Genomic DNA, 17,748 nt, shown 5'->3' on the forward strand with positions numbered 1-17,748 from the left:
AGGTGTTTCATACGCTGGACGTGAGGCGCATAATTCTCTACTACTTAGAGTGTACCAAACCCTATAGAATTGACCACAACCTATTTATCCATACCTCTGGTCCAAACAAGGGAAAAAAGGTAGCAAAGAACACCATTGCCAATTGGATTAAGAAAGCCATCTCCGAAGCATACCTGGCGCAGAACATCACTCCTACGGGGATCAAAGCGCATTCAACACGAGCTACCTCTACTTCATGGGCTGAGAGGGCAGGCGCATCTTCAGAGCAGATTTGTAAGGTAGCAACCTGGTCCTCCTTACATACTTTCACTAAACACTACAGGTTGGACCTTGTGTCCAACAGAGATCTAGTCTTTGGCTGGAAAGTTCTTCAGGCCGTTGTCCCCCCCCTAGTGCAGTATAGGTTGTTATGTGTCCTATGCTGTCGTGGAAGGTTGCTAGAGAAAATAGAATTAGACTTACCGGTAATTCGGTTTCTAGAAACCTTCCACGACACCACTATTTCCTTCCCTGCATTCTTGGACAAATTCTGAGAATCATAAGGTAACCGGTGCTATGGTAATCAGTTATAAGTCACTGGTGAGAGGGAGGTGGGTGGGACCTTTTAACCTCTCGTACTTCCTGTCCCCCATTAGGGCGTGGAGACAACCTCCCATGCTGTCGTGGAAGGTTTCTAGAAACCGAATTACCGGTAAGTCTAATTCTATTTTCTTTCCTTATGAACTTGTCATTCCTTTTTGTCTATTAGCTCTTTATCTGTGCAGTCTTCTTCTGTGATCCATTCTTAGCACTTTTAACTTCTTTGTGGAATATATCTGGTTGTTACTATATTGGGGTTTCTTTAATCTGTGACCATTTTAGGTTTTTCTGTTGTTGCTTTTTTTAATGTGCTACTTGTGTCTATGTTTTGTATATGAGCTGACGCTGGTGTCTTTTCCCCAGGAGATGGCACTCCCATAGTGTTCATTACTGTGACTGGAAGAAGCAATGGGTTGGCATCTGTACTTTCTGGAAACACAGCCTATCCTGTCATTCATTGTCCCTTGGTCACCGCAGATTGGAGCGCTCAGGATGTCTGTTCTGCCCTTAATGCTCCAGAGAGTATGTGTCTCCCGTCATCTGATTATGGGAACCGAAAACACTGAAGTCTGAGCCTTTAAAGGGGTGTTACAAAGTAATTTACCACCTCAATCCCTATCCTTTTAGTGCCATAATCTAAACTATTTTCTAATTTACTTGAATTAAAAATTCCTTTTTCTTCCCTAACAATGTTTTTTTTCTCTTTTCTTTACTGCTTCCTTTTTGATGACACTTTGAGAATCGTAGTGCATGCTGGGATACTCGAACAAAACATCCTCAAGGAGCAGAGCATGCGCTATTTGCCCCTTGCCATGTGCACAATGACAGCGTGCTCTGTTGCCAGCTCAGATCAGCAGTAATGAGTTGGCAACAGAGCGCGTTGTCAGAATACCCAGCATGCAAAGACCAATAACGTCACCAGCAGGGGTGGCGCTGGTCTCTGCACGTTGGGTATTTTGATAACGCTTCTATTGCCGACTCATTACTGCTGATCTCAGTCAGCAACAGTGAGTGCGCTGTCATTGTGCACAATGCTCATCTTGCTGGGACATGCCCAGCCCCTGAAACGAGTGTCACTGATGAAGCTTCGCTTCAGGGAGGGAGAAAGGGGCTGCAGCTGATGACGTTTCCTTTGAGTATCCCAGCATGCACTTGGATTCTCAATCAAAGCAACATGAAAAAGGAAATGAAGAAAAAAGAAAAGTAGTTGGGGAAGGATAGAGAATTATTAATTCAAGTATATTAGAAACTAGTCTATATTATGGCTCTAAATAAATATATAAATATATATATATATATATATATATATATATATATATATATTTAGGAAGAAAATTACATTGGACTTTTTATCACCCCTTTAATTCATGCTTCTATGATGTCAAAAGTACCATTATATCATGGAAGGACAGTATAATTGTATGTTCTTATAAAGTAGAAATGCTGCAGATTTTCCATGGAGATTTGTGGGTGGAAAATTGGCAGCAAATTACACTGGTAGCCATTGCCAAGTGAATGAGATTTTACCAATTCTTAGCCACATGCTGCAGGAAAAGTCTAAGGCTGCAATGCACATTTTTCGATCTGTCATTCAATGCAAATCCGTTCTGCATTTAACACATACAGACTTTGTCTAGGATTTGCCATTGGTCTTAGCACAGTATCAGCAGTGGAAACTGTTTGTGTGAATCTACCGTAATTGTGTCTGCACACTGGGTGTTTGATTTCACGTTGTCTTGAAGCTCTCCTCCTCCTCCCATCAACGTTTTTATCCTCTTAATATATTGCAATAATTATATTATACAGCACTGTGTGCTTACAATTGCTCATTCTACCTTTCTACCCAGTTAATTATTCTCTTTGCTCTATGTAGAAAAAGGAAGTCTCTTGTCCCTGCATTTATGACCCAGCTGGTACCTCCTCCCCCATGCTGTAGACTTTTGCAATGACTTATGAGTTGTGCAGGGAAATTTGACCTTCTATTTCTACATAGAGCTTAGAAAGATTCAGCTAGTCAGTCTTTTTCCTGTGATGTCATAGACTTAATGGAAAAGAGATGAATTAACCAGGTAGGCAAAATGAGCCAATTGTGAGTACACAGTGCTCTATAATATGATGATTGCAGTATATTAAGAGAACAAACATTTTGATGGTAGGAGGGTTTCTTTAAGATCTCCATCTGAAAGTGGATCTTCTGCTGGATTTCACAGTACAAACTGCATACATTATTATAGGGAGTCAGTCAGCTCAAACAGTCCACACAAACTATGCACGTAGCCATGTAAGGTATTAGCCCATATAAGTATTACTTCTTTAGTGTTGTTGTGTGAGGGCGATATCCCCTGCAAGACTATGGTTGACCCATTTCTTTTTAAACATATTTTTCTCTCTTTTATATATGCCTGATGAGACTGGTTTACTTTGAAAATCCATGTTGGATTAGTAGCTGTACCCTGATATGGATATTTTCATTTTATTAGTCCTGCTTAAAGGGACTTCTGGGGCCGACACCGTTCCAGCAGTGTCAGCACTGGCTCTCCTGGTTATGTCTATGGATATCTGCTGCCAATTACACTCTCCTGTCCTACTGACGCAATTGACATATCTCACTTCCTTCGGATGTCGCGTTTTGTCCGATGAGGGGAGACTGAAGACAGAGCTAATTGGTCGCAGTGATCGCGTGACGTAAAAATGTTATGCGAGCCCCAGGAGAGCTAGTGTCCACACCGCTGCAGCGGCAACAGCATTTTTTTAATGGTATAAAATATGAAAAATAAATTAAGGTTTTGATATTTTACACTTTTAAACACTAGACGGAGCAGCTGCTGGAATTTGCCAAGAAAACCTAGTGTAGTTCTAGCTCGCATTACAGCTGCAGTAAATGTGTGTGACTGCTTCTCCCCTAAATATTTGCAAAAGAATAAGGATGGAAGCTTAGGATCAGTGCAGAAACAGTTTTTGTCACTGCAATGTGATACTGAGATGTAGATAGTGTCATTGAGGACAACTGGCAGTGATGATTCTGTTAGGTGGTGCTGTGCACATAATGGGATTGTATTCATGACTCCTCAGACTGTATCCATGTGGTAGGATGAGATACACAGACTGTATCGCACAAAAAGATTAGAAGCCTGTAGCACACACGATGGGATTACATACATGACTTAGCAAACTGTATGACCTTGTTGCAAATACCACAGTAAAGCCTCATCCAGATGTTCCTACATCATGGACATCTGAATCACGCTTTACATTGACATAGCACAACTGAGTCAATATTCAGAATACAGTGGCGTGATGATTACACTAGTGTGCTCTAAGCACTGCAGTGACGGCAGCCGTGAGAACAGTTCAGGCAACCTGATATTGTACTACTACCAAGTTACCGACATGTTGTCTGCAACTGGAAGATGTCGCCGCAGCCCTACTCTTCCTGCTCAGTAACTTCTCCCAGCGGTGAGAACAGGTCAATAGCCTGGTGTTAGTAGCACAATGGCAGGCTACCTCCTCGCACCGCTGCTGCCCAATCCTCCTGTCGCTGCTCACCATTGACCACTAAATAAGCAGTGATGGGGAAATTATAGCTCGGAGCATAACTCTCGGCTACAAAAAAAAGTGGCACTAGGCTTCACGTACAGTTGTGAACTGAACAGCCCAAGGGGGTGTGCCCAATTCGCAACTGAGGAACCCACAGTGTAGAAGATGTGGTCAGACACCGATTGCGGTCTCCTTTTGGCTGCCGTATTTGCTTAGGTGCGGACGGCGGCAAATACAAATGGCAGCTCCCCGCGGCTGCAGAAAAACGACAAAAAATGTAATTTTGTTTTAAAAGTAAACTATTATATAACCAATAACGATTAACATAAAAATCGCAACACATTCCCTATATGAGTTAAATAGTTTGAAGTTTCACCTACCAAGGCCTACTGGTAACTAGAGCTTGTACTGAGCAATGTAAGATCCCAGCAGCAGCAGAAAGGGGAGACCTTGAAGAGCTGTCAGTCTGCCAAGTGGGTGGAGATTGAGTTAAATTTTTGTAAATCGTTATAGAGCTAATCACAAGGTGTCTTACTACTTGGAGTCTTAGCAGTCAGCTGTAATTTATGGAAACCCAGAAAGTGTCAAAAGGCATGGTGTGAAGTGAGGCGTAAGCCATTGTAATCCAACAATTAAGGTAGCTGAAAAATATTAAAAAAAAACATTTATTGGATCATATCTGAAAATAAGGGTGAACAGCACACATGTAAAAACTATTTAACACAACAGAGTGCACCATCAAGACATGACACTTAATAATAATGGCACCACCCAAACCTCCCAAATTACTAAGAATAAGGGTACACAACAGTGAGTAGGGTGGTAAAAACCAAAGAGATGTAGTTCACACACTTACTAATAGCAATCACAAGGTAAGTCCATAATAGACAGTGTGCCAATAAAAATCATCGAATATGGACAGGCCTGTAATGCTACCCCATAAAATAAAGTCGGGGATAAGGACACTTCCCCATAAGACCCCCACAGATGAGGACAAGGACACAGCCACCATAAAATCTACTGTATTTGAAAAACACACAGATGCTCAGACAAAGGCTAAGACCGCACACATATATTTTGAATGAAAGTGTCTTTCCTGCATTGTGATGCTTCTCTCTGCCTGTATTTAATGCTCCTTTATTTACCCCCAGATCTTGGATTTTGTACGGTGCTTTCTCCCGAGGCCGCAGCTCAGTTTTCTGCTCATATCTTGGGACTAAGTAATTGCCAGTTGTGGTCCAAGCTGCGCTCCTGCACTCTGAATAGGTGGATCTCTGTGAAACAAGCGGACGAGAAGCTGAGGGACTGCAGCCTGTAATCTCGCTTTTTACTGTAAAGCTTGGTCATTATCTGTAGTCCGTACAGATGTATGCTTTGCTTTTTGTAAATTATTCGGTTAAGCTAAATTGTAAGTGGACATTAATTGTAAAGCGCTTTGGAATATGATGGCGCTATGGAAATAAAATTATTACTATGTCAACAAGTTTAAATGCTGAAAGTTTAAAATCTGTTGGTGATTTAACCCCTTCCCAAAATCTAACATACATGTACGTCATAATGGGGAAGTTGTTTCGGCAATATGATGTACAGGTAGGTCACGGTGATCATGTGGGCTCAGGAGCTTTGCATGCAATGTCGGGACCTCAACAAACAGCCGAGCTCCTGAAGCAAAAGCCAGGCCAATGCCAACTCCTTCCTTGGCTGTTTAACCCTCTAGATACAGCTGTTCAAAACAACCATGGCATCTACAGTGGATATAAAAAGTTCAGAAAAATGATGCTGAGCATTCCTCCGTATCAACAACAATGGCTTCTCCAGAAAAAGATTACAGTTTTGGAATGAGCTAGCCCGAATCCAAACCTAAATCTAATTATAAATCTGTGGGTGACGTGAAGAGGGCGCTGTATGCAGGAGATGCCCTCATAATACGACAGATGTGGAGCTACAGTGCTGCAAGGAAGAGTGGGCAAAGATTGCCAATTCTGATAGACTCCTAACCAAAAATACTGAACACTGTCATAAATTAAAAAGGGTACTTCAACATAGTATTAGTTTAAGGATGTGCGTGAGATTATACAACCACGTTTTAGTTCTTTATTTTTTTGTTCACCTGAAAAAAAATGTTTTTCAAGTATAGATTATGAATAGCATTAAAGGTAGAAAAAGTTCTGAAATTTTTCTTGTTTTTTTTCCATATGACAAAACATGCCATTTTAACCCCTTCCCAACATGCGTCGTACATATACTGCTTTGTATGATGGTTATATGGGCACTGGACTAAGGGATGGAGGATATGTGTGATGGGTATATGGGCACGGGACTATGGGATGGAGGATATGTGTGATGGGTATATGGGCACGGGACTATGGGATGGAGGATATGTATGATGGGTATATGGGCATGGGATGGAGGATGTGTGATGGATATCAGGGCTGTGGAGTCGGTAAGCCAAACCTGCGACTCTGACTCCTCAATTTCCCTTACACCAACTCCGAGTCCACGACTCCCGACTCCCACATATCTTGCTTATATTCAAGTGAAAAATGTATTGTAGTACAGTGTGAAAATCAGACATTTAATCATTTTTATGAAACAAAGATATTTAGACAGAACATAATATATTTATTGGAATACAACTTTAGAACACAATTGTAAATATGCAATACACTGTGTGTGTGTATGTATGTATATATATATATATATATATATATATATATCTCACTATGTAATAAACTATGTAAGTGGCAAAAAACTGTTTTCAACAAAAACATTAAATAACATTTGTGCAGTCTATGAATTTGTTCTAACTTCTAAGAAATAGAATTGCCTCCATCAGATCCTCCTTCATAGATGACCTCAAATCTGACCTAATAATTTTAAGGCTTGAGAACAACCTCTACACTAACTTGGGTTGGAGGCAAAGCCGTAACCACATGGGCAACATCTCTAACAATTTGCGGGTATAAAGGAATTGCCTCATGCACAGTCAGTTTTGATGAACGGTTGAATTTTTCTATTTCTTTGAGAGCAAGTGAAACATTTTGCTGAAATGTGGTCAATCTGCTGCCATAGGAGACGGAGTGAAATCTTTTTCCTTGCGGCAATGCTTTGCCTGTTCCATGTCATCCAAATACTTGTCAAAGTCAAACTCCTCATCTGATGAGGCTGAAGATATGGCAGCAGTAGCACTGTCAGGACTCAAGTCCTCTTGCGCCTGGCAGTCCTCCTGTAGGCCACTCATCCTAACTGCTACCTCAGTCAGAGCTTCTTTTCCTTTAGTAAGCTGTTGATCATCAAGCAGTATACGATGACTTGGGTCCACATAAACAGCTGCCAGAAAAATTTTATTTTCCAATAGCTGTGTCTCTCCGTTTCATTGAAGCAGAAATGCCATCTGCGATTAAACCTCCTCTTTGGGACAGGCAAAATAGCAAGTTTTTCCACTCAATTATGAAAATGCCAGAAGTTAAATCCTCAGCTTGTAATTTTTTATTCACAGTAAATGGGTGATTAAGCAATTCCTTCAATTCAGCCACCTGTGTCCATTGACCTTAATTTAGGGTTACCTGATAAGAAACTGTTTTAGTTCAAGCAATTGCTCAATCATTAAATAGGTGCTGCCCCACCGAGTGGCTTGATTGACAATTGCCCCTTTCCCAGCACGTCTTTTCAAGATGGAATCAATTTCAGGGGTTCTGACGGCAATAACCAATTTCCTCACTTTTCCAATCAGATTTCCAGCATGTCCCTCTTACAGACTATCTCTTATTGCCAGCTGCAGCGTGTGCATAACACAGCGCATGTGATGAATATGAAAGTGTTTTGAAGCAGCTTCAACAAGATCATCTACTTCTACAGTATAATTTTGCTGTTCTGTTGTAATAGCTGTTTGTTCCTCAGTTACATGAACAGCACTGTGGCCTTCCATCTCAAACATACTGAATCCTAAATTTTCTTCTAGCAGTTGTTCATTACTCTCCATCAGTGTAATTGTACTTATGTTTGAAGCATTGTCTGTTACAATAGCAAGAACCTGTTCTTTTTTGTGTTCTTAATCTTGCAGAACTTTTTCCACTAAGGCCTGGAGAAACTGGCTGCTGTGATGAGCTTTAGTATCTTTTACTGCCAGTGTCTTGGTAACAATTTCTTTGTTGTCACAAACATATTGAACATTGATGGCAAAATAGTTCACTCTGTGACGTGTGCAGGCATCCATTTTAAGAAACATGAAGCATCTCTTGAGAGTCTTTTTAAGATCTTCCTCTCTCTGGTGAAGATGGCAGAAAACAGGACAGAGGAGGGGAGATTGCCTCCTGCAGTCTGGAGCCGATGCAGGACGGGAGCGCTGTAGCATACAAGTGAGTTTTGATAGGTGCGTGCCCCTGCTAATAGGGGGGGCATCTGCCCCTCGCTGGCTACGGCCATGATTCACACACAGCGTTTATGCGGATCCGTTTTTTTGCAGTAAAATGCAGTGACTGGGCATCCCAGCAGTCAGTGGGTTTCAAGATATATTCAGACACATTGTTTTCTGAGGATCCGTTTTTGGGCTGAATGAGCATGTCCGTTTGTGCGGCATTTTTCTAATCTGCTTTTGCTATTGAAAACATTATCTATGAGCTCAGAAAACTTTCAAGTGATGCTGTTTTTTTAAAAAGCTGATCTGCTTTTGCAGCTGAAAAACGTATCCTCAAAAAACGCAGCAAAAACGCTGTGTGTGAATATAGCCTTAGATCAGGAATAGAAGCCATTTATAGGCCATTTCATAACTTTCCCAAATTCCTATGAAAAAATATTCAGCACATTCTGCATTGAACTATTGTACCCAATTTATTATATATTTTAGGAGTCAGAGTCGGTCCATTTTATACCAACTCCACCAAAATGAGCACCGACTCCACAGCCCTGATGGGTATATGGGCACGGGACTATGGGATGGAGCAGACGTGGGCAATTGGCAGAAGCAGGCCACGTCCGGCACTTTGGTTGTTTCTGTCCAGCCGCAGACAGAAAGTGCAGGAACTCACATGTGAGCTCACAGCTTGGTGTTAGCCCCGCCCCGCTGTCTTACCATTGGTGGAGCTGCTTCTGCTGGAAGAAGCCAGGAGCTACTGAGATCTTTACTGACCGTGGGAACATACAAAGGCCGGGGTCACACTGGCGAGGACTACGGCCGAGTGAGAGGCGCTAAAAGCACGCATTAGACACAGACCAATGATTCTCTATGGGGTGCCACCAGCCGTATATTTCATCTGTATTCTACGGTCCGTGCCAATCGCAGCATGCTGCGATTGTCAGCGTACTACGGCCGTAATACGCCAATGCAAGTCTATGGGTGCGCAAAAAATACGGATTACACACGGACCACACATGTGACTTGCGAGAAATATGCACCCGATGTCTTTTAGCAAAGCCGGCAATTCAGTGCGCGATACAGTAAACTCACACTGACAGGTTTAATAAAGAAACGAAAGAATAGATATAGACACATAGAATATATATATATATATGCATTCTATGTGTCTATATCTATTCTTTGGTTTCTGTTATAAACCCTGTCATAGGGCTCCATTATATGTCCATTTTGCAAGCCTGCGAGAAAATCTCACCATACGGATGCCATACGGATTACATACGGATGCTTACATGCGCAAAATACGCGACCACACCTTGATTACGGATGACATACGGAGCACTGTTTAGGGGCCATTCATCCGTATTACGCATGTAAAATACTGACCGTATTTTGCATCGGTTAGTGTGACCCCAGCCTTATAAGTAAATCCTTGGAGACATGTTCCAGGCTCTTACAGAGTAAGGGCCCCGTTACATTTAGCGATGCACCAGCGATCCCGACCACGACCTGGTCAGGATCGCTGGTGCATCGCTAAATGGTCGCTAGTGAGCTGCCCAACAGGCAGCTCTCACAGCAACGCAGCAGCGGTCGTTACCTGTCAGACGCGGCGATGATGACGTCCTCCACCCGCGTCCACGCGTCGGCACCAGCAGGAAGCCGCCGACGAGAAATGGACCAGGCCGATCTCGCGCGATCACTGACAACCAGCGGGGGAGCTGGTCGGTGGTAAGGCTGTGTGCCCACGTTGCGTTTTTTTAAGCGTTTTTGATGCGTTTTTCGGGGACTAACTGCATCAAAAACGCTTAAAAGAAGCATCCCATTCATTTTAATGCATTTTGGCATTTTTGTGCCAATGGATGCGCTTTTTACCGCTAAGGAAACGCTTAGCGGTAAAAAAAAACGCAGCATGCTCATTAATTTCCGCTTAGGTCCGCGTTTTTGGCTATTTCCTATAGTCCAGAAGACGCGCGGAAAAAAACATCAAAAACGCGCGTTTTTTCCACAAAAATCGCCGCTAAAAACGCGCGTTTTCTGGGAAGGAGACCCGTTTCCTGAGCGTTTAAAAATGCTACTGTGGGCACATAGCCTAAGTGTCACACGTAGCGATATCGCTAGCAATATCGCTGCTGCGTCACAAAAATCGGTGAAGCTTTAGCGATATTGCTAGCAATATCGCTATGTGTAAAGCCCCCTTGATTACACTTGCGAGAAACTCACACCTCAATACCCGGCACTCGGACTGGAGCGTGCGGCTGCATGTATTTCTATTTAGCTGAGCGCTCCGGTCCGAGTGCCAGCAGCAGTGCCAGGTATTGACGTGCAAGACTCGTGCGAGTTTCTCACAAGTGTGACCCTGGCCTAAGGCCGGGGACACACATGCAAGGAATACAGCCGAGTCTCGCATGTTAATACCTGGCACTGTCGCCGGCACTCGGATCAGAGCGTGCGGATCCATGTATTGCTATGCTGCCGCACGCTCCACTCCGAGTGCCAACGGCAGTGCCGGGTATTAATATGCGAGACTCGGCTGTATTCCTCGCAAGTGTGATCCCAGCCTAGGGCCGGGATCACACACAGCGAGATACGGCTGAGTCTCGTATGTTAATACCCTGCACTCGGATCAGAGCGTGCGGCTCCATGTATTGCCATGCTGCCGCACACTCCACTCCGAGTGCCAACGGCAGTGCCGGGTATTAACATACGAGACTCGGCCGTTTTCCTCGCATGTGTGATCCCAGCCTAGGGCCGGGATCACACACAGTGAGATACGGCCGAGTCTCGCAGGTTAAAACCAAGCTCTGGCGCCGGCACTCCGGAGCGGAGCGTGCAGCCGCACAGCAATACATGGAGCTGCACGCTCCGCTCCGGAGTGCCGGTGCCAGAGCTTGGATTTAACCTGCGAGACTCGGCCGTATCTCGCTGTAGTGTGACTCCGGCCTAAAAAGGCGGATTCGGATTCCGTCAATTAACGGTTGGCAACGGATCCGCCGCCCATAGGTGTCCATTATAACGCATGGTGGATAGCGGCGGATCCGTTGTTATCCGCTGTTTTAGCACACACAAAAAAACATTTCATTGTCCATCCACTCAAGAGAGCGGATGCCAAAATTATGACGGATCCATCAAAAAAACGGATGACCAGCTGTCAAAGTCCGCCGCTAATGCAAGTCAATGGGAAAAAAAACGGATCCGCCAAAAAATAGGTATTAGACCTACCGGTAATGATGTTTCCAGGAGTCCATCCTGACAGCACCATGGAGGACGTCCTTCTCCTCCTTACAGGGACAGGAAAAGCACACGAGAGGTTAAAAGGTCATGTCCCACCCCCTTTCCCTCAGTGATTTAACAAGTACCACAAGGTGGATGACGCTAGTAACAGTCTAATGAAACAATCATATTACAGCATATGACATATCATAATACAACGTAGTATAACATAACAGGGAGGGAACTACCCGTGCTGTCAGGATGCACTCCTGGAAACATCATTACTGGTAGGTCTAATACCTATTTTCCAGGATGTCCACCTGACAGCACCATGGAGAGTACCAAAGCACCTCCTCAGGGTGGGATTACCGCCAGGAGACCTTTTCTCCCAAAGGCGGTCTGCTGACCAGCTAACACATCAAGCTTGTAGTGCTTGCAGAATGTATTAAGGTTGGCCCAGGTTGCCGCTCTACAGATCTGATCAACCGAGGCCCCCGCCCGTTCCGCCCATGAGGCCGATACCGCCCTCGTAGAGTGGGCCTTTATGGAATCTGGCGGGCTGGCGCCTTCGGCTTGGTAGGCGTCAGAGATTACTGAGGTAATCCAGCGCGCGATGGACGCCTTAGAGGCCTTTTTCCCTTTATTTTTACCTCCAAAAAGGATGAACAGGTTTGGGTCAATGCGCCAGCTATTGGTGGCCTCTAGATAGTCTAGAACTGCGCGCCTCAGCCTCACATCCAGCGAGTGAAGACGCCGTTCCTTTTTATTACGGGGATTGTCACAGAACGATGGTAACACTATCTCTTGGTTTAGATTCTTTGCGGAGGCTACCTTTGGGGTAAATGCCGGGTCTAACCTTAGGATTATACGGTCATCTCGTATCTGAAGATATGGGTCCTTAGTGGACAGGGCCTGGATCTCCCCTATTCTTTTGGCCGTGGTAATGGCTACTAAGAAGGCCGTTTTACGAGAGAGCAGGGATGGTTATTTTCTCGCTGAGGGCGTAGGGTTCCGTACAGAGAAACCTGAGTATCAGGCCCAGGTCCCAAGGCGGGGTGAGCTGCCTAATCGTGGGGCGCAGGCGCTGCGTGGCTCTTATAAATCTGATTATCCAGGGATGTGAGGCTAGCTGGTAGTCGAAGAAGGCGCTCAAGGCTGAAATCTGTACTTTCAGAGTGCTGGGCTTAAGGCCTTTATTAAAACCTGCCTGCAAAAAATTTAGTATACTAGGGAGGTCGGGGGTGCCCGCCCCGAGATCGGACCTGCCACCTTCCAGACAGAATCTTTTCCATATCTTTTGGTAGATTGCAGATGTCACTGGTTTCCTACTGGCCTGTAGGGTAGATATGACCTGATCCGACAATCCCTTTGCCTTCAGGATGTCCCTCTCAGAATCCAAGCCGATAGGTGGGGTCTTGCTGGGTTTGGGTGGTAGATCGGGCCCTGGTGGATGATGTCCTTCCGCAGGGGTAGCTCGACTGGGTTTCCTACTGCCATGGCCCCTAGAAGAGGGAACCAGCTTCTCTTTGGCCAGTATGGAACGATCAACATCACTCTTGCGTGGTCCTCGCGTATCTTCCTGAGCACTGCCGGTATGAGAGCCAGTGGTGGGAATGCATAAACGAGGGATTCTCCCCAAGTCTGGCTCAGGGCATCTACGCCTTCCGGGTGGTCCGTCGGATTCAGGGAATAGAATCTGGGGACCTTCGAGTTCTTTCGGCTTGCGAAAAGATCTATACTGGGGGTCCCCCAACGCTGACAGAGATGGTCGAAGATCTCTTCGTTCAGTTCCCACTCTGTCGGGTGGATCCGTTGTCTGCTCAAGTAGTCTGCTACTTCGTTCTGAGAGCCTTCTAGGTGTACTGCGGTCACAGATCGGACTGTTCGTTCCGCCCACGCGAATATCTTTCCCGCTAGGGCCTGTAGTGGTTGATGTCTGGGCCCTCCCTGGTGCTTCAGGAATGCCACTGTCGTCATATTGTCGGATAGTATGCGGACGTGATGATTCTTTAGTACCGACTGGTTTCTTCGCAACGCTTCCCAGACCGCGAAGAGCTCTATGAAGTTGGAGGATCTGGTCCTGATGTCTACTGGCCATCTCCCCTGGAAGATCTTCCCTTCTATGTGGGCTCCCCAACCCCACGCGCTGGCGTCTGTGGTGACTACCACATATGGAGAGGTTGTCCATAGTACGCCCACCTGAAGGTTTCTGGACTGTGTCCACCACCGAAGGGATTCCCTTACTCTTTCTGGCAGCCTTAAGGGTCTGTCTAGCGATGCCTGACTTCTGTCCCACCTCGCGAGGATCTCTTTCTGTAATGATCTCGAGTGGAATTGGGCCCATCGGACACACTGGATGCAGGCCGTCATGAGGCCCAAGACCTCCATTGCCTCTCTTATGGAGCATTGACGCCTCAACAGGTCTCTGGTTCTGGCTTGAATGGTCCTCTGCTTCTGCTCGGGTAACCAAGATATTCTGTCGGATGAGTCTAGAAGGACTCCAAGAAATACTTTCCTGGTCTCTGGCCTGAGGTCCGACTTCTCCCAATTGATCACCCAGCCAAGGAACTCCATTACGGTAATTGCTCGGTTTGTGTCGCGAATGAGCTCTTCTTTGGATCTTGCCACCAGTAGGAAGTCGTCTAGATATGGAATGATCACGATACCCTGATCTCTCAGGTAGGCCACCACTTCTAACACCAGCTTTGTAAAGATTCTGGGAGCTGAGGCCAACCCAAATGGAAGACACTGGAACTGGAAGTGGCAGGTCCGGGCCGGTAAACTGACCGCGAACCTTAGTAGCCTCTGGGATGAGGGATGGATAGGGACCTGGTAGTAAGCCTTTTTTAGGTCTAGGGTACACATGACGGCGTCACTGTCTATTAGGAGGATTGCGGAACGGATCGATTCCATCCGAAATCTCTTGTACCTGACCCAGGTATTTAGCGGTTTCAGGTTTATGATGGTACGAGCCTCGCCCGATGGCTTTGTGATCGAAAACAGGGAAGAGTAGTGCCCTCTTCCTCTTTCTGTCGGGGGAACTGGTACTATGACCTTTGAGTCTACCATGTCCTGTAGATCCTTCCACATTGCGGAGTTCTCCAGGACAACAGTGGGGGCAATATATCTCTCGGGGGGAGGAGAATAAAGCTCTATGCTGTAGCCTTCCGCGATGGTTCTGAGGACCCATTGATTGTGGGTGACTCGGGACCAGTTTGTTGCGAAGTGGCGAAGTCTCCCCCCAATACCTATGGCGTCACTGCCTCCTTGATCTGGATGTTGACGTGAATGGGGGACACTTGTTCCTCCCACCTTGGCTGAAGGAGCTCCTATAGGAGCTTCTATTGGACCTTGCCCGACCCCTGAATTCAGTCTGTCTCCTAGAAAAGGAGCCTCTCCGAAAGGGCTGGGGCCGCCTGGGTTTTTCCTCTGGGAAACCCTTATTTTTATCGGACACCAGCTCTAGAATGTTATCTAAGGCTGGCCCGAATACCCTCAGGCCCGAGAAAGGGATGGAGCATAGCTTAGTTTTAGAAGCATTGTCCCCCGACCAGGATTTAAGCCAGACTGCTCTTCGGGCCGCATTAGAGAGTGAGCTGTTTCTGGCTGCAAACCTTACTGATTCGGCCGACGTATCCGATAGGAACGCCGTGGCCGATTTCATGAGAGGAAGAGACGCTAGGATCTCTGATCTAGGGGTCCTGTTGGTTAGGCGTTCCTCCAACTGCCCCATCCACAAAAACATAGACCTGGCCACCGAGGTGGCTGCTATGTTGGCTCTAATAAGAGCCGCCGACGTCTCCCATGCTCTCTTTAACAAGACGTCCGCCTTCCTATCCATCGGGTCTCGAAGACCTGATGAGTCCTCGAATGGGATGGCCGTTTTTTTGGTAACCTTGGCGACTGGGACATCTATTTTAGGGACTACTTCCCATGCCCGGGTTTCCTCGGGATCAAAAGGCAGTCTATTTTTAAAGTCTCGGGAGAGTATCAACCGACGCTCTGCCTCCTTCCACTCCTCCTGGACCATCGTTTTCCAAACATCAAGGCCTGTCTGGACTGTGGTTTAGGGACTTCTTCTATTTGCATAGTGTTCCTGACTGCCTGGACCAACTCGTCCGAGTCCTCCAGTCTGAACAGGTACTTCCTGCTCTGATCCTGTCTGTCCCCCAGTATCTCGCCTTCTTCCTCCTGATCTGAGTCCCGGAAGTCAGACTCCTCACTAGGGCTTGCTTCCGACTCTGGGTCTGCCTCCCACCTTGGACGTTTGCGACTCGGCCCTGGGCTGGGGGACTGACGACGTGCGCAGCTGGCTGTAGAGGCCCGGACTTCCTCCCTTATCAGCGATCTCATTTCGGCAAGGAGGGATGGCTGTTCCTCGCCTATGACCCTTGAGGTACAGGGTCCGCATAGGGTCTTGTTATAGGTGTCTGGCAACTTTACCCTGCATACGGGGCATCGGACTGATTTGGAGGTGGCCTTTGCCGGGTCCTTCACCCCCGAGGGGGACTCTGCCGGGGTTACCTTCTCCTAATAATACAGAAGGGGCTCTACTTAGATCTGGGTTGTGGGGATGGATGGGGGAGGGTGGTCTGCGCTATGCGCACTTACCCCTCCACCTGCTGGAGCGTTTCCTTCCATCCTGGCGTGGTCTGTAGAGCGCTGTGGATCTCCGAAGCGTGCGCTGAGGGCTCAGAAGCGCGCGCTGTGGCAGTAGCGCGCTCTGTGGACCTCAGGAGCACGCTCTGTGGACCTCAGTAGCGCGCGCTGAGATTCAAGGCCGGCGTGTGACGTCACCGGATGTGACGCGCGACCTCTCGCGATAGGCCGCCCACTTCCTGCCCGGGCTGACCGCGCGGCTTCCGCCTGCTATGGCGGCCTGTTGGAGCCGTCGCTCCCCTCCCGGCGCTGACCGCGCCGGTATCTTGTCGGCCGCCTGGCCTGCCGCCGCGGGGAGCCGACCCCCGCCTGCTGCGGCGGTCTGCTGTGTCTTTCTGCCACGGGGACCCGGCCTTCGCCCGATATGGCGGACTGCTGGTGGCCTCGCTCCTGCCTCCCAGGGCCGCCCGCGCCATCCTTTCGTCGGTGCCCGTTCGGCCAGCCGCCTACGGGGAGCCGACCATCGCCTCTATGGCGGTCCGTCCTGGAGCCGAGAGCCTCCCATAGGGAGGAACAGCTCCCTCCAGGAGCGTCGTCCTGCTCCTGGCCTTTGGGGCAGAGGGACTCCCCCTCAGAGAGTTTAGGCCCCGGGACCTCTTGACAAGGGAAGGCTTGGACTGGCCGTACGATCCCGAGCCCCTCCGGTAAGTCTCTCGTGTGTCCCTCCGTGCAGGGACAGGAAAAACACTGAGGGAAAGGGGGTGGGACATGACCTTTTAACCTCTTGTGTGCTTTTCCTGTCCCTGTAAGGAGCAGGACGTCCTCCATGGTGCTGTCAGGTGGATGTCCTGTCCGTGCAGGGACAGGAAAAACACTGAGGGAAAGGGGGTGGGACATGACCTTTTAACCTCTCGTGTGCTTTTCCTGTCCCTGTAAGGAGCAGGACGTCCTCCATGGTGCTGTCAGGTGGATGTCCTGGAAAAAGCGGATCCGTTTTTTTGCAAAACGGCGGATTTTGACTGACGTCAAAAAACTGAAGTGTGAGACAGGCCTTACGTGTTGCATGGATGGCATCCGTGTGCGGTACGTGTCACAAAGACTCATTGACTTGAATGGGTCCATGTGATACGTGCGGTCATCCATGACATATGGTCCGTGGAAACACACTGACATGTGGAAAGACGCATTCATTTCATTGGGTCTGTGTGTGTCAGTGTCTCCGGTATGTGTGGAAACGTAAAAATAAAAAAACACAAGTCCACACTTTTTATTTTCCTGCTGTCAAAGTTAGGGTATGTGCACACGCTGCGGATTGGGGTGCGGATTCATCCGCGCAGATTTTGTAAAATCCGCAGGTAAATCTGCAGGTCAAAAGACCTGCGCTTTATCTGCGGATTATCCTGCAGTTTTACCTGCGGATTGCTCTGCGGTTTTTCATCTCCTCAGTGGAGGAGATGGCAAACCGCAGC

General features: G+C 47.1%; 1 protein-coding gene across 1 annotated transcript in view; it reads left to right on the forward strand.

Moving 5' to 3' along the window:
- The window catches only part of LOC141096779 (multifunctional protein ADE2-like), a 71,061-nt gene extending 64,771 nt beyond the window's left edge, over positions 1–6,290 (forward strand). The window contains exons 13-14 of the mRNA XM_073583585.1: positions 943–1,101; positions 5,268–6,290. Of these exons, the coding sequence (XP_073439686.1) occupies positions 943–1,101; positions 5,268–5,434 (326 nt within the window). The 3' untranslated portion in view covers positions 5,435–6,290. The remainder of the gene's footprint in view (positions 1–942; positions 1,102–5,267) is intronic.
- Positions 6,291–17,748: the final 11,458 nt, after the last annotated feature.

This window comes from Dendrobates tinctorius, unplaced genomic scaffold, assembly GCF_039654945.1.
Source record: "Dendrobates tinctorius isolate UK_male_01 unplaced genomic scaffold, ASM3965494v1 ptg000079l, whole genome shotgun sequence".
NCBI lineage: Eukaryota > Metazoa > Chordata > Amphibia > Anura > Dendrobatidae > Dendrobates > Dendrobates tinctorius.